This window comes from Meriones unguiculatus, chromosome 10 (genome assembly GCF_030254825.1).
Source record: "Meriones unguiculatus strain TT.TT164.6M chromosome 10, Bangor_MerUng_6.1, whole genome shotgun sequence".
Taxonomy (NCBI): Eukaryota; Metazoa; Chordata; class Mammalia; order Rodentia; family Muridae; genus Meriones; species Meriones unguiculatus.
This window is the reverse complement of record NC_083358.1, coordinates 108,289,136-108,310,865: the sequence shown is the minus strand read 5'-3', so window position 1 is coordinate 108,310,865 and position 21,730 is coordinate 108,289,136. Positions and strand designations below refer to the sequence as shown.

General features: G+C 48.6%; 1 protein-coding gene across 1 annotated transcript; it reads left to right on the top strand.

Annotated features, from left to right (window-relative positions):
• Positions 1-1,449: 1,449 nt before the first annotated feature.
• Gja5 (gap junction protein alpha 5) lies at positions 1,450-20,147 on the top strand. Its single transcript, XM_021656137.2, has 2 exons — positions 1,450-1,547; positions 18,658-20,147. Exon 2 carries the CDS (start codon positions 18,691-18,693, stop codon positions 19,762-19,764), a length of 1,074 nt encoding a protein of 357 aa, XP_021511812.1. The 5' UTR covers positions 1,450-1,547; positions 18,658-18,690; the 3' UTR covers positions 19,765-20,147.
• The last annotated feature ends 1,583 nt before the right edge of the window (positions 20,148-21,730 follow it).

The following is a 21,730-nucleotide window of genomic DNA, read 5'->3' as shown; positions in this document are numbered from 1 at the left end:
CCCAATTCACAGCTGAAGAACCCGGGCTTCGTGGAGGGTGGCTCGCCTGGTGTCAAGTGGCAGAGCCAGGATTTGAACCCCAGATAGGCTGGCAGAGAGCATTCTGGCAAGGAACCTGTGGCTGAGGAATCCAGATTCCTGCGTTTGTTTTCATCAGAGCTATTTCCCTTCTCCTGACCCAGCAGAGGAAGCCCCACGGTCTGTCCCCGGCTGCTGTTCCTTAGCTCATCCACAGTGGAAAGCAGAGTTCATTTGTGACTAGCTCTGGATGGGGAAGGCACCGGGTAGATGGCTGTGGGGAGCAGGGGGCCGAGCCGAGTGGTGACCCGGCACCGGACGCCCAATGCGGCGTGTGACGCTGTCAAGGAGTCTAGACTGTCCTCAGTTTCCCTGGCTTTGCCAGAGGGTTCTGAGATTCTTTTCCTCAGCTGTCCTATCTGTGGGCTCTTAGTCATTGTTTTTTCCTGACTTCAGTAACCTCCACCTCTGACATCTGTCACACCCCCATGTGTGTGACACACACAGCCACCAGGCCCCACTGCTTAATGCTCAAATAGAGGAATTGGTACAAGAGGGAGGAGGGGGCGGTCTGAGGCAATGGTACACCACAATTTCTGAATTTGCTCTCCTGTGACAAATATTATACAAAGGCCTTTGGCTGGTCCAGCCACACCAGGAACATCTGCGTGCTTCCACCCATACACTTCCTTAGATCACCCGAGTAGGTGAATCTCGGCATTGGTAAATGTGGCCCCCTAGCCCAGTGCCCAGACACACAAAAGATGCTGTCTTCTGGTTAGAGAAGAGGGAAGGGGAAGAGGGAGGGGATCGAGGGAGGGAGGGGGTTCTGGGTGGTGGAGAGCACAGCTCCGCCACCTGAAACTCCGGGTTGAGGTCTTTTGCCATCTCAGGTCAACCTTGTGCCTAGTCTGGGTCCGAATGGCTATGGCTTGGGAGAAGTACATTTTCCTGGGCTCTCTCAGGGCTTGCTGTGTGGATGGACGCCTTCTTTTCTGGTAACAGAAAAAGGATGGGGAAGAGGGATTTTCCTCAGGGTGCTTCAGGAAAGCAGTATTATGAAGCCTCAGCAGCAGAGGGTGGGCAGGAAAAGACCCAGCGAGGCTGTGGCTGAGCCAGCTGAGAGAGAGAGAGAGAGAGAGAGAGAGAGAGAGAGAGAGCAAGTGCACAGACAGCCCCAGACTGCCCTGCTGCGACAAGGACAGCCACCAGGACAGCAGTTGGGGGGGGGGGGTAGGGGAGTGGGGTGTGTCGGGGGTTTAGGGAGGCTGATGAGGAGAGGGAGAGAAGATGACTTTTAAAATGAGTGCAAAATTCTAAGAGCACAAGTGGGGGGAGGGACCCAGAGTGGGAAAGGGGTGGAGAGAGAAAGAGGAGGAAGAAGTGGGAGGAGGGAGGGCTATGGGGATCCCGATTAAAAAGAGGGTGGGAGGGGAGCAGCTGACAGGCTCAAGAGCAAATCACAGTGGGCAGTTGAACAGCAGCCAGAGCCTGAGGAAGCCAGCTCCTGGGAGGAGGAACAGAAGCAGGTAAGGGTGGCCTTGAACTTTAAAAGCTAAAACTACACATCAGTGGGAAATAGCTCAGAAAGAGAGAGCCTTGCCTCTCCAGAGGCTGGGGAAGATGCTAGTCTCCGTCTCTACCTGTGAGTCTATACCTCCCCGACTCTGTTCCTGCCATCGTGAAGCGTGGCTAACATAAGCAGGAAGGCTTAGGAAGGCTACGGACTCCTGTTTGATCTAAAGGAGCTGTAGAAATGTGAGTGGGGAGGGAAGTCCTTCAGGTCACAGTCTGCCCCTGCGGGATTGCAGTCAGTGCTCTGGGGGCATCTTAAGAAGTGGGTCACTGGTCCATTTCCAAGAACTTTTGTTAAGTGGCAATTGGCCCTTTAAAAACAACAAAAAAAAGCCAACAGTGTTCTACGATGTTTTCTCTAGGCATGGAATCTCTTTTGAAATGCTTTCCACAGCATCTAAGAAAGTGCATTGAGGGTTTTTTTGTTTTTTTTTTTTTTCCTCCATAAGGCATGCTGGACTGTTTAAAAATATTCTCTGCTTAGCTTCCTGCAGTGTATCATGTCCCCAGTGTGCAATGCCTATATACAAGAATCCCATCTGTCCCTGAGGTCGGGTAACTGAAGCTAATGAGACCCAGAGAAGTAGCCGAAGGGAGGAGGCCTGAAGAGCTCCATCCTACCTGACAGCAGTGTGAGGCCAAGGCTTCTGGGAGCTCCTTACCTCTCTTCTGACCACGTGACGATATAACCCGAACTTGTGGGTAGGAAACCTGGAGCTGGTCCCCTGAGTGGCTCTCTGACCTTGGGTGTGACACTTCCTCCTTCTGGTTCTCATTGTTCTCCCATGAAATATTAGAAGTCCAAGGGGCCCTCTCTTGTCCAATTTGTAGCAACACCATGTAAAACTGTGATTCTGTAGGCTCCTATGTAACCCAGAACCACTTAAAAGGCAACACTCGACACCATTTCCAGCCTCTGTTCCCTTGGTTCCTGTACCCCCTTCCCAGTGCCCATCACCATAAGGACTCCTGGCCACTACTCAGCTCATCAGCAAGGCATACATTTTCTGGTCAGGGTTTAGAGAAGGCGTGGCCAAGAGTGGCCTGAGAGAAGGCAGGATGGTGGAAGAGCACTGGACAGAGAGTCAAGAGAGCTGAGGCCAGGAGATGCTGAGCAGAGTGGAGACCCAGGCCGCCACTGTGTGCAGGCGGCTTCTCTACTGGCCTCACCCTGTGACCAGCCGGCTCACCAGCCTGACTTTCACAGTAGCAGGCTAAGTGGCCTCCACCTACTCTACCTGCTGTCCCCAGAGTCATAGCCCAGGCCAGAGCCTGATTCACTGCTCTCTAGGGACGACTCTGGACTTTCTACCTTCCTGTCAGGTCTCCACCCTGACCCCCGGGGCAGCAGAGCTGTTTGGAGCCTGCAACCCCTGGCTGGCCCTCCAGGCCCTTTCTTCAGGCAGCAGCTGCCAGTGAGCAGTCTATAGTACAGAGTGGAAAACTCCAAGAGGGATATTTTCTGGGTCCTGCTTTTCTAACACATGTGATGTCCACACAGCCAGGACACTCACCAAGTCCCACTGCTCTGCCTTGCCACTGTCTTAGAACTCCAGAGGTGTTCCTGACACTGGCCACTGTTCTCACCTCTCAGCTGCCACTCCTATGCCCCCTCCTATTACCAGCCTAATGCCATAGGCTATTAAAACTGGAAGAGGTCTCATCGTGGCCAGGGAAACTCCTCCTTGAGCAGAAGACCAAAACCTAGAGAGGGAACGTGACTTGTCAGAGATAACACCCTGCTCCTTCCCTATTCTTAGCTCTGCTTCTTCCATCGTTCCCCATCTTTCCCCGATGCTTCATTTAAGCAGCTCAACAGTTCTGACCATTGGTAGACACCCACCTGCTGGCCCGCCTGCCTGCCTGCCTGGCCCTCCTCACATCCACTGGCTGCTAGGGGGTACAGACTCCAGCAGTTACCAAGGCTGTCACCATGCCACCTAACCTCTCAGGTACTGGCTGATCACATCTCTGGGGATTGGCCATTAAAGGAGGACAGGTGAGCCGTCTATCACCCAGAAAGTGGGACACCTGCAACCCCCTGAGCAGGGGGATCTGAGATCACTGAGGTCAAGCTTCTGCTTTCCAGGGAAGGACTGCTCCACGGAGGATTTCAGTAGCTCTCTGTGTGGACTAGTATACTCAGGCCTGGCTCTGGGGTTAGGAGTTGAGTTGGACAGAGAGGAGAGAGGCCCATTTTCCTGGAAGGTCTAGAGATTTGTGTAAGAAGAGATGACTTCCTTTCTATTGTAAGGCGAGGTTGACTCATGAATGACAGCTTAAAGCCACCTTCTGAATCAATTGTTCCTGGCATATTAACAAATAACGGGCAAGAAAAATCCAGCAATCCATTCACCTTGATAAATAAATGGAGCTTTGAGGTTTCAGAATCAGTGGGACTGAACTCACCCAGAGGAGTATAACAGTATCTAATTGAGATGTAGGGCAAAAGGAAAAGGCTGGGTGTGTGTTTGGAAATTAGCTGGGTGACTTCAGGCAAATTACTGAATGTCTCTGATCCTCAGCTTCAGGGGGAGGAAGAAGTCTTCTGTAAGGCTTAGTCAGCATCTGCTGCACATTGGGGTCCAGGTACATGAGCACAGGTTCCCAGCTGCTGAGGTAGTCCCCGGCCTGGTATAAATGGCCATCACATGCTGGCTGTTCAACCAGCAACAGAACAAGGCTGAGTCCAATGCAAGTTCTCAGCCCCAGCTTCTTTGAGTTACATCTCACTTGATACAAGAGTGCTGTTTTTTTGTTTGTTTGTTTGTTTGTACTGATGACCAGCAGTGGCATCCGGTTCTGAGAACATACTGCTTGCTTGACCTGACCACAGATTCTTTCCTCCATGACCACTCTTGCTGCTCTCTAGGCTAAGAGTTAGGGAGTCTGATTTATCTCTTGACTTTGTCACTCAGCTACCAACCTCTCAGAGCTGGGCAAGTCCCAGGCTCCCTAGACACACCAGCTTGAGGCAACTATTCCTGGCAACTATTCCACCCAACTGCTTTTGGCTACACCCGTGCACTGTGGTTCAGGGAAAGGAATGAATCTGTCTTAACGCCACAGCAACGTGGCTGGAGCCAGAAAGAGCCTCCTCCATGAGATGGTAACACTGGGTGTCCGCAAAAGACTTCGAGAATCCCATGCCAGCCTGCAAAGTTCTCAGTTCAGAACTTGAGAAGAAGGCAGAAGTGGCCAGCCAAGATGTCTCTGGTCCCCTTTCTCTTTCCAGCAGATCTAGTATGCTTGGGTTCTCCTATGCTTTGAGCTTTGAACACATTCAAAGGCCTTTAGTTCCTCAGTCCTATGGAACATGCTCAAGTGCCAAACGTATATGGGTTTCCCTCAGGAACCAGAGGGGCCTGATCTGAGTGGACCTCCATACCCCTCTGTGCTTCCCCGGTCTTTCCCAGAGGGCCTTGAAGCCTAGTGAAATGTCCATCTTACAGACGCATGAGGGTCCTTCCAATCACCCATGTTTTCCTCGTCCCTGATAGTTGCCTTCCAGTACCTAGTGCCACGAGAGCCTTGCAGTGTCACCAACCTGTTTCTTGTACCTTCAGGTTCGCTACCTGAATTACCAAGTTAGGTCATTAGGTCATGGTTGAGGGTTCTTATTGGAAACATCAGAAACCTCCCCCCCCCCTGCAAAAAAAATACAAGCTACTAATAAATGCCTCCAGTATGCCAAATAGTTTTCTAGATGCTTCCTCATATGCATATATTCTTCAGTGCTCATAATTAACCATTCCCACTTGTTTCTGAGCTGGAAATGGAGATCACTCAACTAACAATGAAATCAGAGGTCTAGCCCCACTATTTCTTAGAAACTGTGAGTCCATCATTTAGCTGTGACTGTTCCTGTAGGCCTTGTTATGATGCGACAGCCAGGGGACCTCGGAGCCTGCTGTTCAGCTAGCTAGAAGGCCAGCAGCAGACACTGCCACAGCCAAGAGCACTTGCTGGCTAAAAAAGGAAATAACTTTCTATATGTGAATTCCAGCCAAATGGTGGCAGATGCCGGAGAGTCTGACCACTGTGGGCCCAGGCCCCTGATGCAGCGACGAATGCCAGAAACAGCCTAGGCAAGAGCTGGCCTGCCAATAAAACAGAAGCTAGCAGAAGAAAGCCCCGGGGTTCTTGTGGGATGGGATAAGGTGAGCAAAGTCCACTCACAGGTTGAGCCTGGTGCTGTGGACACGGGTTCATCACACCTTGTCAGTCCTAGGCACTTCTGTTGTGTGGGCTTTGGAGCCGGAGTGATAACCTTCAGGTCCATTTGCAGCATTTGCTAATCACGGGGCTTTTAAGCAGCTACTAAACCCTTGGACCTCCATTTTCTTTTCTGTGAAGCTGAACAACGGGACTTCCCTAAGAAAGCTGACGGATGGGCTTTAAGTTAGGGTGTGTGAAGAGGTGTGCACATGTAAAGGCGCTGCGCTCTCGATCACGCTGTGCGTTCTAGGTCCCTGTTCTACAGTGGTCTCATATGAAAACAAGGGTTGAGTCTGAGCGGGCTCTGTGTCTTTCAGCTACAAGGCTGTGTGAATCTGTTACAAGGCCATAGGAACAACAAAGAGATTGGAGTATTATCATGAAGAGAGTTTTCATTACTAATTACACAGGAATTAATCAACTCCCATGGTGTAATGAATAAGGACCTCTCAATCGACTATTTCTATACACCACCCACTTCTATTTCTTTTAACATTTCAAGAAGAAAATGATTGTTTTTCCTAACATAATTCTTTCTTCACTTTGCCTGCTCCCTTCACCCTCTTGGCTTCAAAACAACAATGCGCCAGCAGGTGTCTTTGAACCGACCAATCTGTCCTTGCCAGAATAAAATAATTAGATTTTAAAGAGAGTCAATTATCTGCCATTGGCTTGAGTAGGAGGAAAACTGTTTTGGGTACTGTGTCTCACCCATCTGTCTCTTTCCTCCTTTTTGTCACTTCTGTCTTTCTCTCTCTTACATAGTGATAGAGGTTCGGGGATGCAAGTCAACTTCTAAAGCCGAGGAAGTAGCTCACAGCTCGCTCAGTAGCTGTAGCCATTGTCAGGTGCCTGGTCACGCCCTTGAGAACTTAAATCTGAAATGTAACCAACCACTTAAATCAACTCCCAGTGTGATGATTGTCCCATGAGTATCCACTGACCTCACACAACAGTGATCAGCTTCTCCTGGGGAGATTTTGCCAAAAGGAAGGATAGGAGATTTACGTGGAAATTAGCACAGTTGTTAAGATGGGACTTGGCTTCAGATGTTCCAGGATCCTTGTTTGACTTCTACTCCATGTTTTAGCTGTAGTGTGATCTCACTCTGTGCTCTAAAAGGGAATGGGGATGGCTCTATTTCCTTAGCTTGCTGGAGACTCAAATGAAAACAGCCTTTAACGTCTATGGGGTGGGTGTTCAGTTCACAGAAATAACTCAGTAAGTATTATGTCCTCCTCCTCCTCCTCCTCCTCCTCCTCCTCCTCCTCCTCCTCCTCCTCACCACCACCACCATCATCATCTACATTCAGTGTGTGTGTGTGTGTGTGTGTGTGTGTGTGTGTGTGTGTAAAACACTAGATAAACTAGAAGGTGTGGTTGAGAACTCCGAGGATGAAGGAAAGATGGCTGTGATAGCAGAGTACTTAGACTACTGTAATTCTTCCCGTGTGTCTTCGGGGGGGGAAACTACTAGGAAGGGAGAAATCAGAAAACCGTACACGAGTGAATAAGTACACTCTGAGATGGCTTTCCTCCCAGCACTTTAGAGCCACCTTTGCTGTCTGGCAGAGCACAGCTACTCAGTAAACACTTTATGTGCAGAAACAGAACCGGCAGGAGGCTCTGCCTGAGGCATTCTTTGAGGAGGCCCGGTGGGTCCCTTTACGACACAATTTTCTTAATTGGGAAGCAAGTCAACCCTTCCCCGTGCTGCATTCCACTGCATGGCGAGCGAGACTGCAGCAGAGGCCCGGGGGACTATTATTACTGCTATGAATAATAGCCTTTATTGAGAAACAGAGATCTATAAGATACTGTCCAGAACATGTGTCACTGTCCGGAATTAGCCTCTGTGGAGGGGTTTGATAATCTAATTTTGACAAACTCTCCTAGTCGTCTGAGGGGAGGAGGCATGAAGGGACAGTCCACAGTGGCAGTCGTTTGCCGTAGACACAGTCCATCCTGGTTAGTCACATAGAGGTCCCTCTCACGGGCAGAAGGACGGTTCAGTGGCTTCCATCTTCTTGGTGTTCTGTCTTGGGACAAGAGTCCCTGAGTCAGCTTCCCAGGAGGATGAGCCTACTGGCACACAATGTGACTTGCCTTCATTTTGGTCTTTTTCTTCAAGCAGCTGAGGAGGCTCAGCCTCGATTCACTTGGTACTTGTTGTTTTGAGACTCATGAATGCTATCCTTCACCCATTGTTGTTTTTACGGCATAGTACCACCAGGTGCATGGCTCAGCGTGGGAGGAAGTTCCTCAAGGAGACTACAATGGCCAGTGGAGCAAGCAGCTCTCAGTATGTCTGTGAGACCCCAAAGACTTTCCAGTGCACCCTGAGGATCAGCTGGGTTGTCAGAGATTAGGTTAACAAGTTTGCTACATGTGACCCCAAAGAATAAGACTGTTACCCAAGAATATAGACAATTCTCAGCTATCCCTTTGGAAGCTGCCTGTTCACTCAGAATCGGCAGGCACTCTCGAACAGGAGAGACGAGGACGCGATCTAGGAAGCGTGTTGGGGGACACCTGCCTCGTTTATGCCTCAGCCGTTACTGAAGTTAGAGAAACGGAGATCATGAACCGTGCACTCTCTATCCTCCCAAGCTGCCTTGGAGGGCTGCTTCTCAGGGTGGGCCCTCAGAAGCAAGGCACATGCTGGGCTCGGTGTACACTGGATTAAGGATTACTCCAGACTCCGAGGCGTGACCTCTGAAGTCTCCCCTGATCTGACCCTGGGTCCCCTCAGAAAACTCCCTCCTTTTGTTTTCTTTGCACGCCAAAGCCATGTCAGTTTTTATCCTACTGCATTCCTTTCTGAAGTTCTCTTGGTCTGAAATGCCCTCATCTCTCCAGCCTCTCCTTCACCTGTAAACATCACACCTGCTTAGGTTCTCTCATTTGGGATGGCCTCTCACCCACCCTCCTGCTCCAACTCTCCCTTCTAGGGGAGGGCAATGCTATTTTTCTCATTTGTATGACACACCACACTTAATTTCTAGTCGGCCTCTGGCTTTATTTGTATTCCTCCACAGGACAATGTTTCTTTAACCTAGAGGCATAGTGACTTTGGGTCTCCAAGTTCTAGCACTGGGCTACCGTAAGAGACACTCAGGAAATGTTTATGAAGATGATATGAGTTATGCTTTCCTACATACTTTCCCCAGCACTATATATAGCATAGTCAAGGGAGCATAATAAATATTTGCTTGATTGCATAAAAGCTGACCCTGGACATTATCGCTAAACAGCAGATTCATGTCTGAAATCACTCAGTGACCCAACATTCATGGGAGTTTGTCGAGATCCAAGTGCACAGACCTGAGAATTGATGAGCTCCATGCTTGCAGGAAAGATGGAAAGAGGCTTATGGGCATTGCACAGAGTGGTGGTTCTCAGCCTCTGGGTTGTGACCCCTTTATTAGCTATCCTGCATATTGGATATTTATCATAGCAACATTACGGTTATGAAGCAGCAATGAAATAACGTTATGGCTGGAGGTCACCACAACATGAGGGACTGTATTAAGAGTTTGCTGGGATGGTTGAGAACCGGTAGGCCAGACTGAAGACGAACCGAAGCCCTGGGTCTGCTTCATGACATAGTCTTTGCTTTGTTCACCACCTCATCTCTGTTTCCGCCTCCACCAAACAGATAATAGTAGTCACCGAACGGTGTTCACAAGGGTTCATCCATTCAACAGCAAAAACTGAATGTCTGTAACCCCGAAGGTGAAATTCAGTCTTGAATAGAGAAAACATGGTGCTTGTTCACTGAGCTGGCCCAAGCCTTCAGAGAAGCACGTTTTGAGCCGGGATAGGTTTTTAGTTGTATCACAGGGTTTCAGGAAGGGGATTTGAACCTCTTCAGAACCACTTTGGCCTTGATGTTGTTATTTGTGTAACTTTTCTCATTGCTGTGACCAAACACCTTACAGAAGTAATTTCTAAAAGGCTTGTTTTGGCTAACAAGACACAGTTCTGCGGTGGTGGGGGCGAGGCGGTGGGAGTGGAAGTGTTCTAGTTAGCTACTCGGTGCTGTGATAAAGCACGTACCAAGAGCAACTTGGGAAGGAAAGGGTCTATTTGGCTCACACTTCCAAGTGACAGTTTATTGTTGAGGGAAGACAAGAACCTGGAGACGGGAACAGAAGCAGAGACCATGGAGAAACACTGCTTACTGGCTTGCTCCCCACGGACCCCCCAGCTGGCTTTCTTACACGGTCCAGGACCACCTGCCCAGCGCTGGCCCCACCCACAGTGGACTGGGTCCTCCCACACCAATCAGTAGTTGAGAAAATGCCCCACAGACTTGCCCAAAGGTAAATCCAATGGCGGCAATTTCTGAATTGGTGTTTTCTTCTTCAAGGTGACTCTAGTTTGTGGCAAGTTGACAAAAACTAATCACCAGAGGGAAGTTAGCTGGTCACATTGTGTGTAGTTGAGATGAAGGCTGGTGCTCAGCTCAGCTTATCCTCTTCCCTTCTTGTTCATTCTAGGGCCTCACTTACAGTACCGTGTGTACTCAAGACATATCTTCCTTCCTTGAGTAACAATACTTTATTTTATATCTATTTATCTATCTATCCATCATCTATCTATCTACCATCATCATCAGCTCTTTATATCTGTGTGTTTCTGTCTGTGTACATGTGTGTCTGTGTATGTGTGTGTGTCTGTGTACAAGTGAGTGTAGGTTTCTTTGTAATCCAGAAGACTGAGTCTGATTCCCTAGACCTGGAGTTACTGGCAGCTGTAAGGTGCCTGGTGTGGTTGCTGGGCACAGAATTTGGGTCTACTGCAAGAGCAGGTACGTGCTCTTAACTGCTGCATTATATCTGCAGCCCTGTGCTTTCTCTGTGGGTGCTGGGGATCCAGGCTCAGGCCCTCATGTCGGCACAGCACTTTCCCACTTCATCCATCTCTCCACCCCCTCAGTTAACGCTCTCTGGTTTAACTGGAAACTCCCCAAAGATATACCCATTGGCACGTATCTGAGGTGAGTCTAAATCCAGTCACGTTGACCATGAAGGTTAATTATACTGCTAGGTAAGAACGTTTCTTCAGCCACTAAGAGAGTATTTGTTGCATTCCTGAGGAGATAATCTAATGCAATGTAAGTAAGAAAATGGGCCTTTTGTTTTTAAGGAGTTTACTGAGTATTCAAAGAGGAAAAGCTCTTAAATCTACAAGGAAAGAAATCATGTCATACCTGGCATTGCCCAAACAATGTTCCTAGTACCCAGAGCAATGGTGGAAATATAGAAAAGAACCCAGGAAAGTGGTTGTGAGTTGGCTGATGGACAAAACTGTTTCAGAGAACAAATCTAAGACAGCATTTAACCAAGAACGAGAATGCACCCAATACGCTGGGAGATAATTGAGGGACAAGGAGACATCAAAGAGATGAGACCTATTAAGAAGATGTGTCAGTTTCATCCTTCCTCTGTGGAAAAGGAAGGGGTCCTGATTATGAGTGTATGACTTATCTGGTTGTTGTTTTGAGTTTCCTTGATAAAACCGTTGGCTGTATAGGGTGAAACAGTGTAGTGTCTGGAGAAACACTGGATTGCGCCAGAGCAGACACCTGAGCTTCATCTCTAGCCACGTCATCCATGAAATAAAAACATGAAATGATCCATTCTTGCTCTACACATAATCCTTGGTCCTTGGTCTAGTCAGAGGTTAGTGATTTTGTGTTGCTCTCACAAGGTACCTAAATTAAACAACTGAGGGGGAAAATGACTTTTTTGACTCGTAGTTTCGAAGATTTCAGTCTATGCTTGGCTTCATAGCTTTTAGATCTGTGACAAGACCAGGACATTGTGGTATAAGGGCATGACAGAAGAAAGTTGCTCGCCTTGTGACAGCCAGAGAGGGAGGAAGAGAAAGAAAGAGGGAGGGAGTGTGCAGACAGCATCTATGGTTAAGACATATGCTTTAATGTTACACTCAAAGTTGGCTATTTCCTCCAACTAAGTCCAACGTCCTAATAGCACATTCAGCTATGATCTCAGAAATTACTAATTTGTTGATTAGGTTAATACCTTCATGTCCCAAGGGCCTCCCAGTAGTTCCCGGACCCACCAGTTGGAGACCAGGCTTTCAATGGAGCATGAGTTTTGGGGCAAACACACGTTAAATCCAAATTCTAACACTGTTGTGTGGCACTGCTCCTGGTGGCACATACACAGATGTCCGCTCACCTCACCTAGGGACCAAGGACAGACCAAAGTACAGATAGATACCACCAGAGTCCAGCTTGATAAGCTTGTAAGTTTTAGTGGGGTTACTTACAAGAGTCTGTGTTCTACGGCTCTCACGGGCAAAGTGGATGGAGAGATGGGACTAAGAGAGTGCTTCTGGGTGACATACAAAGAACACTGAGAACAGAGAACACGAGAAACAAAACCCAAAGCCTCAATAACTACAATCGTTAGGAAAAAGAAAGGAGAGAAAACTGCATTAGCACAGAGAAAGGAGAAGTGGAAGGAAGAACAGAAAGGGAGGAGACATGAGAAGAAAACAGACATTCAAAAGAAATAAAATAGATGACATAGTCTTCCAGGATTTGGGACAAGTATCCCACACTTAATCCTTGAAGAATTTTCTCTTGATCTTTTTGCTCTGTCACTCATTCCATGCAAGTCCCCAAGGAAGTATAAAAATAATTCCAGACAACCGCTGTGAGGCTTTGGTCTGATCGTCAAGAGGCTTGACTGCTGGGTCCCTTGCTGTGGTCAAGGGGTGATGCCTAGAAGAAGCAATTCCCAGGTTAAAAAAAAAAAAAAAAAAAAATGGAAGACCAGAAACACGGTATTAGGAAGGATGTCTCATTAAGGGGAATAATACAAGTTCTCTAGGGAGCCGTCGGAGTAAGGCTGACCCCCAGGTCTCTAGCAAAGGAAAGAACATGAAGAACCATTCACTTATGACTTCCTTCTGACCTTCAGACTAGGTCGGAACGATTTTAAATTGCTGCCACATCCCAGCTGCTCAGGTTTTAAATGTGAAATGTCCATGGCTGGAGCCAACTTTGTAGCTACACTGAGTCCCTTTGGGGTCCAGACAATCTCTGCCAAAAAAGTTTGTAGATTAGCTACTAAGTGAGCTATCTGGGTATACAGCACATGAGATGCTTTCTAGACATTTTCTGCTTTTTGACAGGAAGCATGTTGGTGGGGAGGGGGTAGGGGATAGAAGGAAGTTGCCCATTCCGTGAATAAATGCAGTGAATGCAGTGGCAACTTCCCTCTCTGCTTCAGCTGAGGTCCTCACTGGAATCTACGAGACCCTTCACGGCACTGTCTGATCTCTCTCTTCCTCGCATGCTCACTATTTGAGACACAACAGTTCTCCAGGCACATACATTTGCCACATCTTTACACATCTGCGCCTCAGCCTCTCTTATTTCTGCTCAAGCTAAGCACATAACAACAAGAATTTGAAGTTTGAATAACTCCTGTACCCATGTTCTCTTAACTAGTAATTATATAGTTTCTTTTTCTCCATTTCCAACTTCCCCTTCTCATTTTCACCTTTTGATCATTATTTTTCTTTTAAACTCTGTGTGCATGTGAATGCAGATGCCCACGATGTCACAAGAAAGTTGAATCCCCTGGAGCTGGCTTTGCAGACAGTTCTGAGTGTTGGGTACCAAAAGTGAGTCCTCTGCAAGAGTAGTACAGGCTCTTAGCTGCTGAACATCCTCTCCGTCCTTCACTGTCATTTTCTCAGCCTCTCAGCTTCTGTCCAACTCCGCTCAAATCTTCCCTCATGTCTAATTGATAACATCTATGGCTGTCGCTGAAGGCGCTCCACACCTCACACTAGGTCCAGAAGGGATGACAGATTATTCAAATTCTAATTTATTCTAAATTATTCTTATCTAATCAGCCATTTTCCTTTTGAGGAAACGCTCTACGGTTTCCTGTGCTCGGAGGCTGAAGGAGTAGGCCCTTTACCACCTAAGGGGCAGATTTCTAATTACAACCCAGAAGGAAGTCCTCAAGACTCTGGTGTTTGATATGTAGAGGAGCAGAGATAAACCCCCTTTCATTCTGAGATCTGGAGACAGAACAGGGAGGAGAAGCAGAGCCTGGCTGGGTGACTGGTCATCCTCAAGGCATCTAGTCTGTAGTCGAGGGAGCCAGGGCTATGAAATGCAGCACAAAGAATGTTCTGTTGGGGCTGGAGAGATGGCTCTGTGTTTAAGAGCACGTGTTATTCTTCCATAAGGACCTGAGTTCAATTCCCAGCACCTACATCAGGTGATTCAGAACTGCCCATTCCTCTAGCTCCAGGAGATCTGATGCCTCTGGCTTTCACAGGTACCAACAGAACACAAGACACACACGCGTGTGTGCACACACACAGCACACACACACATGATTAAAACAAGAAGAATGTTCTATAGGAACCAGAAGTATGTTGGTTGCAAGACATGAAGATCAAAATTGTTAAACCTCTATTGTCTCACTCGAAGTTGAATATATTACCCTAAGGGGACATCTCTCTCCTCTCCTCTCTTCTCCTCTCTCTCTCTCCCTTCCTTCCTCTCTTCCTGATCTACTGACTAGGAGTGGTTAGTGTAAGGGCATTTGGTATCCATAGAAGAACCTGGAGGTAGATAAAAATTTATTCAGAGACCTCAGGGCACTGGGCAACATTTTTGAGATTCTCTGGACAGCTTCGGACTCACATCACCCCATCCACAGGCAGGAAGCGTCGGGGACAAGAAGGATTGTGAGGGGGATGAAAATTCTTTCCTAGAGCACTCCTTCCACACGTGGCTGCCCCATGCTTCAGTGCCCTGCACCAGCTTTGGTAGAGGCTGAGAAAATGCCATCTGGCTCTTTTTGTTTTTTAGATTTATTACTTATTTTATTTTGTGTGTGAGTTGTTTTCCTTGCATGTATTTATGTACATCGTTTAATTGCCTGGTGCCCACAGAGGAAAGAAGAGGGTCTTAGATCCCTTGAGAGTGACAGATGGTTGTGAGCCAACTTGTGGGTCCTAGAAACTGAACCTGGGTCCTCTGTAGGAGCAACAAGTGCTCTTAACCACTGAGCCACTTCTCTGGCTCCATCTGTCTGGGTTGTTCAATATGCTAATAGGACACAGGCAAGGAATAGGCAATTGTTTTACTCTTGGACAGGATCACCAGTGCATCTTATTCCTTTTCTTGCTCAGCTAAGATCTATTAAGCACCTACCTATGGCCGATCCTGGGAGAACAGATCTCCCTGCTGGGGAGAAGATAACAAGTGCCGGGTGGGAAAAAGAGTATCTTGAGCATCACCAAGCTAGCCGAGGAGGCAGCATGGGAGCCTAGAGAAAGCACTGGCTGCACGTGGGATTCAGCTTTGGGTGCAGGGCTACGTAAGAAGTAGCTGGAAGGAGGATATTTCAGTCATTGTTCCATTGCTGTGAAGAGACACCATAAACAAGGCAGGTCTTCTAAAGAAAGCATAACAGTTTTAGGGGGTTGGTCCATCATCATCATCGGGGTGGGAAGAAGATAGTCATGGCACTAGAGCCGTAGCTGAGAGCTTTATATGCTCATCTACAGGCAGAGGAGAAAAAGAGAGGAGAGAGGAGAGAGAGAGAGAGAGAGAGAGAGAGAGAGAGGCTAGGCCTGATGTAACAAGGCTTTTGAAACCACAAAGCCTAGTGACATGCCTGCTCCAGTAAGGCCACACCTCCTCCAATAAACCACACGTCCTAATCTTTCCCAAATGGTTCCACTAAACAGGGACCCAGCATTCAAACCTATTAGCCCACAGGGGCCATTCTCACTCAAACCGCCACAGAGCATCTGGGAATCTGGTGGGACTTGGTATGGCTGGACAAAGAAAATTCATATGACTTTTTTGTAAGCAGAACTCTTAGCAAATGGAGCCACCATTGTAATGGCCGCACTGTAGGGCTGACATGGAGGTCTGCCATGCTGCTTGAAGCTTGTGGGCGTGGAAAGTGGGGACACACTGAGAGCCTGTGTTACCTTTGGAGTGAGCGACGTGTGCTTTTGTTTGCTGTCTTTCCACACAGCTGGTGCATTCCAGATGGTTCTGGTCAGTAGAAGCCGCCTCTGGAGAAGCCCAGCTTGCTAATCCCTCCCTCACTCCTTAGATCCTGCTGCACCTCAGTTTGATGTTTGGAGTCTTTGAAAAATTATTTTCTGCCTAGCAGCCATTCAAAACATATGGAGGATTTATGGTATGAATTTCTGGATGTCACACTCTTCACTGCATCTGTCCCTCCGGATCCTCTGGTATAGCTCCTCCTAGCTCTGCTTGAGTAAATGGAAACAGATTCAGGAAAGCAAGTGCTCAGAGGCACATTGCAAACTCCAAGCTTAATTTCCTAGCTCCAGGCATAGTGCCTGGACTGCTGCCGGTTATCCGAAATGCTTGTTGCAAATCCAGATTCATAAGAGACCACCCCATCATATATAAGAACGGAACAGAAATGGTTAGTTTAGGAAAGGCACTGTTGTATAATTACTTTTCAGGAATTAGCTTTATTAGGAGGAAGGTTCTCAAAACCATGATTGGGCCTTGAGGGGAGGGGACATTCGAAGAAAACAACCACAGGGCTAGAGTGATGGCTCAACAGATAAAAGCATTAGATTCGCTTTCATAGGACCCAGGTCCAATTCCCAGCACCCCTATGAGCCCAGTTCCAGGGGAAATGATGCTGCCTTCTGCCCTCTGCAGGCATTTGCATACATATGGTACACAGACATATAGGCAAAACACCCATACACAAAGAAAGAAAGAGAGAAAGAGGAAGGAAGGAAGGAAGGAAGGAAGGAAGGAAGGAAGGAAGGAAAAGAACCGAACAATCATACATACAACATGACAAGGCCTCAGAGGTTACAGCCCACATAAGAGCTTTGCTAAAAGAGTTAGCTTAAAGAAAGAAGAGAAGGGCTGGAGGGATGGCTCAGTGGTTAAGAACATTGCTGTTCTTGCAGAGGACACAGATTCTGTTCCCAGCACCAACATGGAAGCTTATAACCACCCATATCTCTAGCTCCAGGTGATCTAGTGGCCTCTTCTTGCCTCCCTGGGTGCCTGAGTACATTTGGTGCACATATATGCATGCAGGCAAAACCCTCGTAGACATAGAATAAAAATAAATAAATTTTTAAAGAAAAGAATGTGAGGTAGCCATTATGATAGAATGAAAGTGAGGGAGACCCGGAAAAGAAAGCCCTCAGAGAAATCCCTAAGCAAAAGCAATAACCAGTTTTATATCTTTAACAGGGGGTGATGGAATCTTTCATGTTCCATGATTTAGTTCAGCGTAATATACAGGACAAAGAGAATGGAGGAGTCGGGTACTGGTTAAGACTATTAGTTAGGGGCTGCTGTTAGGTCTTATCACAAGTCGTCTTAACTCTCTTGTCCCAGCACTGGAACATAGGGGCTCATAGGGGTGCTGGGAATTGGGGGTGGGATGGGGTCTGTCCTCTTAGAGAGACTAATGTCTTAAAGGCCAGGCTATGATGTATCACACTTCACCTTCTGAAATGGAATGTCTAGGGGCAAGACATGGACTTGACATTGCAATCCACACCTTAGTGGCTGTGGATGTCATGCTGAGAGCTTCCTCTCTAATTTCTGAATGGGAAGGTACTTTCCAGTACATTTGGCTTGAAGAAAATTTCACTGTCGTCATTTTTAAAGTTGTTTATTTTGTGTGTGTGCATGTTTCAGTGTGTGTGTGTGCCAGGGTGTGTTTGCATGGGTTCATATGAATAGCACACATGTAGCAGCCCAGGAGGCCAGAAGAGGGCATTGGGTTCCCCGGAACTGGAGTTGCAGGACGTTGGGAGCTGCGGTGTGGATTCTAGAAACCAAACCTGAGTCCTCCACAAGAGCAGGGAGTGTTAACTGCTGAGCCATCTCTGCAGCGTCTGTCCTCATTCAACTTGTGTTTGCAAAAAAAAAAAATCCCTAAGTCCATCCCACCCCCATTCCTTCCCTTCAATCCTCCCATTTTCTTCCCAACTCCATCTGCTCTGCTTTTGACTGAGACCATTTAGTAGTTCCACTATGAGCATGGGCAAGGGCCATCTCCTGCAGCTGGGTAGCTCCTGGGGCAAAACTCTGAAGCAAACTGTCTCCTTCTTGCCCAGAAGCCATCAGTTGCCAGTAACTCCTTAGCTGAGGGGAGGGGACTTCATCACTCCCATTCCCACCTGGACTTTGCCTGGCTTGTGTCTGTAGCCATGGCCTCTGTCAGTTCACGTGGACAAAAGTGGGTCAGATCTACTCTACTAAGGACCTAACTCCAGAGGCCCAGGTCACAGCACAAAAAAAAAAACAAAAAACAAAAAACAAAAAAAAAAAAAAAACACAAGCAGCCTCTAATAATTAGAAGGTATCTTGTAGACATGTAAAATTTATTTGTTTATAAAAATCATCATCGTCATCATCATCATCAGGTTTTTCAAGATAGGGTTTCTCTGTGTAGCTTTGGCTGTCCTGGAGGCTGCCAATGCCTTCCTGAGTTCTGGGATTAAAGGCGTGTGCCACCACATCCGGATGTAAGATTTATGTTTAACGGTCCGTATTTGTTTGTGAGCTAGGGTCATGTGTGGCCAGGCTAGCCTCCAGACAACTCCCTATGACACCACGGGGAGCTTGAACTCCTGATCCTCCTGCATCCGCTTCCCAAGCGGCCAGGTTACAGGTGTGCACCACCACACCCAGCAAAAGTTACGCTTTCTTAAAGCACACATTGTTATGGATCAATGGCCCAGAGCATGATGGGACCTCCTAACCCTCCTGAAACGTCCCTCACAGACATCCTTTCCTCTCTGCTCTGTTTGCAGAAGGTTAAGCACCGGTCTGCCAAGCTCGGCAAGATGGGCGACTGGAGCTTCCTGGGGGAGTTCCTGGAGGAGGTCCACAAGCACTCCACCGTCATCGGCAAGGTCTGGCTCACCGTCCTCTTCATCTTCCGCATGCTGGTCCTGGGGACGGCCGCGGAGTCCTCCTGGGGCGATGAGCAGGCCGATTTCCGGTGCGACACCATCCAGCCCGGTTGCCAGAACGTGTGCTACGACCAAGCCTTCCCCATCTCCCACATCCGCTACTGGGTGCTGCAGATCATCTTCGTGTCCACGCCGTCTCTGGTGTACATGGGCCACGCCGTGCACACGGTGCGCATGCAGGAAAAGCAGAGGCTGCGGGATGCCGAGAGAGCCAAGGAGGACCGTGGGCCTGGGGCCTACGAGTACGCGGCGGCCGAGAAGGCCGAGCTGTCCTGCTGGCATGAAGGGAACGGGAAGATCGTCCTCCAGGGCACTCTGCTCAACACCTACGTCTGCGCCATTCTCATCCGCACCACCATGGAGGTGGCCTTCATCGTGGGCCAGTACCTCCTCTACGGCATCTTCCTGGACACCCTGCACGTCTGCCGCAGGAGCCCCTGTCCCCACCCGGTCAACTGTTACGTCTCGAGGCCCACGGAGAAGAACGTCTTCATCGTCTTCATGATGGCCGTGGCGGGGCTGTCTCTCTTTCTCAGCCTGGCTGAGCTCTACCACCTGGGCTGGAAGAAGCTCCGACAGCGCTTCAAGTCGCGGCAGGGCGCGGACAAGCGCCAGCTCCTCGGCCCCTCCGCCAGCCTCGTTCAGGGCCTCACTCCTCCCCCCGACTTCAACCAGTGCCTGAAGAACAGCCCCGGCGAGAAGTTCTTCGGCGACTTCGGCAATGTGGGCTCCCGCAAGAACCCAGACCCTCTGGCCACCGAGGAAGGGCCAGGCCAGCCGCAGGTTCCTGGGGAGGGCTTCATCCACATGCAGTACGGCCAGAAGCCCGAGGAGCCCAACGGAGCCTCCCCCGGCCACCGCCTTCCACCCGGCTGCTACCACAGCGACAAGCGCCGCCTTAGCAAGGCCAGCAGCAAAGCAAGGTCAGATGACCTGTCCGTGTGATCCACCGGGGCTCTCAGGAGGCTGAGGCAGGGGCGAAGCAGTCCTTGGTGACCGCTGTGATCCTTCTGTCCCGGCTCTGGATGGCTTTGCTCATCAGTCCTCAAAATTACAGTTCCAAGAGAGTTCTCAAAGACAGGACTACTCCTCGGGTCCCGTCCCTCCTCATCCTATACCAGTATTTGCTGAATAGAGTGTGGGCAGGGACGGGAACCATGGCCTGGGAGGACAGACACGAGGATTTAACACCAGCAACACACCCCAGACAGACTCCCGCCCTGACCCCCAGTCTTGGCTTCTTTGGTACTAGGCCTATCCTTTTTTATTTTTATTTTTTAAAGGAAGAGACCAAGGTTGAGAGAATTCATTAAATAATTTGCATTGTATCGTTCTTGTATCTTTCGTTTGTTTCCATGGGTTATACCCTGGAGCACTGGTGAGGTAACTGTGGGCTGCCATTGGCTACATCTCCCTCCTCCCAGCCCCTCCTCCCAGGGTATCCTTGGACCTCCGCCAGCCATCAGCTTTACAAGTGCCTTGGTATGTGCCTTTGGCAAACATCTCACGTTGATGATGTTGCCGTCTTTCTGCCAGGCTAGACACCCGGCTCAAAGGGTGCCAAGACCTCTAGGGAGTCACTGGGCACACGTATCGCTGGAACCGCCACCGCCAGTCACCCTGCAGCCCTTTATGATAAATCCACCCTTGCCTGTTCTCCCAGAGTTCCTCTAAAACCTATTAACAGGAACGTCTGAAGCCACCTTCTTCTCGTGGATCCTGGCCGTGGGACCGGCCACCAAGTTCAGTGGAATTTTCCCAGGATTTAATGAAACAAAGAGAGCATTGTGCCTCTCAGGTTCTTCTGGGGAACCCCCGTCCCCCACAATTCTGCTGTGAAGATGAAAAATGGGGGAAGGGGGAGAACACTGGAAAACTATTTTCCATCCTATATATGTCTTCCACTGTCTGCCAACTTTGAGTACAAAGAGGTAGTGATGGGAACTGAGGCTCCAGATCTCTCTCTCAGAGGCATCAAGGGGTCATGGAAGCAGGGAGGGATCGCCAGTTGTTTTCGGCAAAGATTCCTGTGTTTCCTTGGTACCCTTAGGAGAACTACGAAGGGGGACTGTAGAAGAGCCCTGCCTTCCTCAGGGTCTAGCCTGGGGTCTCTACTGAATGGACCCATATTAGTTGTCTTCCATTTTTTTATGTAGATGAAAGATGCTCACAATCAGATACCAAGACTTATAAACTCATTGCTACATTAAAATAGAAGTGTGTGCGCATGCTTGTCCATCCGTGTGTGTGTGTGTGTGTGTGTGTGCGCGCACACACATGATAATGCTGATAGAATGGTGAAGGAAAGTCCTAAAGAATGGTAAGGAAACTCGTAGAGAAAGTTGGGTCTCCTTGCCTCATTTTCAGTTGTCTGGCGGGAGGGCCAAGCTTACATGTTTTATCAGCCTAAGGGACAGGCATGAGAAATCAGTACAGGAGGGTGAAGTTCAGAGGTCAATCTCTGCCTTCGTGAGCCATCTCTGGGTCCCTCTGATGGCATGTGGATGCTACTGATGGTTAGAAAGGAAGAGATGAAGATTACTTGGGAAAGATTGGCTGGCTGTTCTAGCCTCAAAACGTTTCATGCATTACCTGACACTGGCATTAAGATTCTGCTTCTCTGTTTTGGTATGTCTTCTGAAGTTAGTGCTTTTGAATCAGCAAACTCTGAGGCAAGCCTTTGGTGGTGAGGGTTTTCAGAAGAGAAAAAGAAAATAATGCGTGTGACTTCTCTGAAATAAAATCTGTCTCTACACATTCACTCTGGTTTATGTCCTTAAGAGGAAGGCAGGGTTGAGGGGAAGGGAGAGCATGGAGTAAGACTCCAAGGGTTAAAAATCCCAGCTGCTGGTTTACACCTGGCCTGCTGTGAGGCCCTGCACATCTGAAGTTTCGTTTCTCACCTGTAAAT

Bases quoted from the DNA above. Each gene is read 5' to 3' on its own strand.
- Gja5 (XM_021656137.2), top strand. From the start codon at position 18,691: ATGGGCGACTGGAGCTTCCTGGGGGAGTTCCTGGAGGAGGTCCACAAG.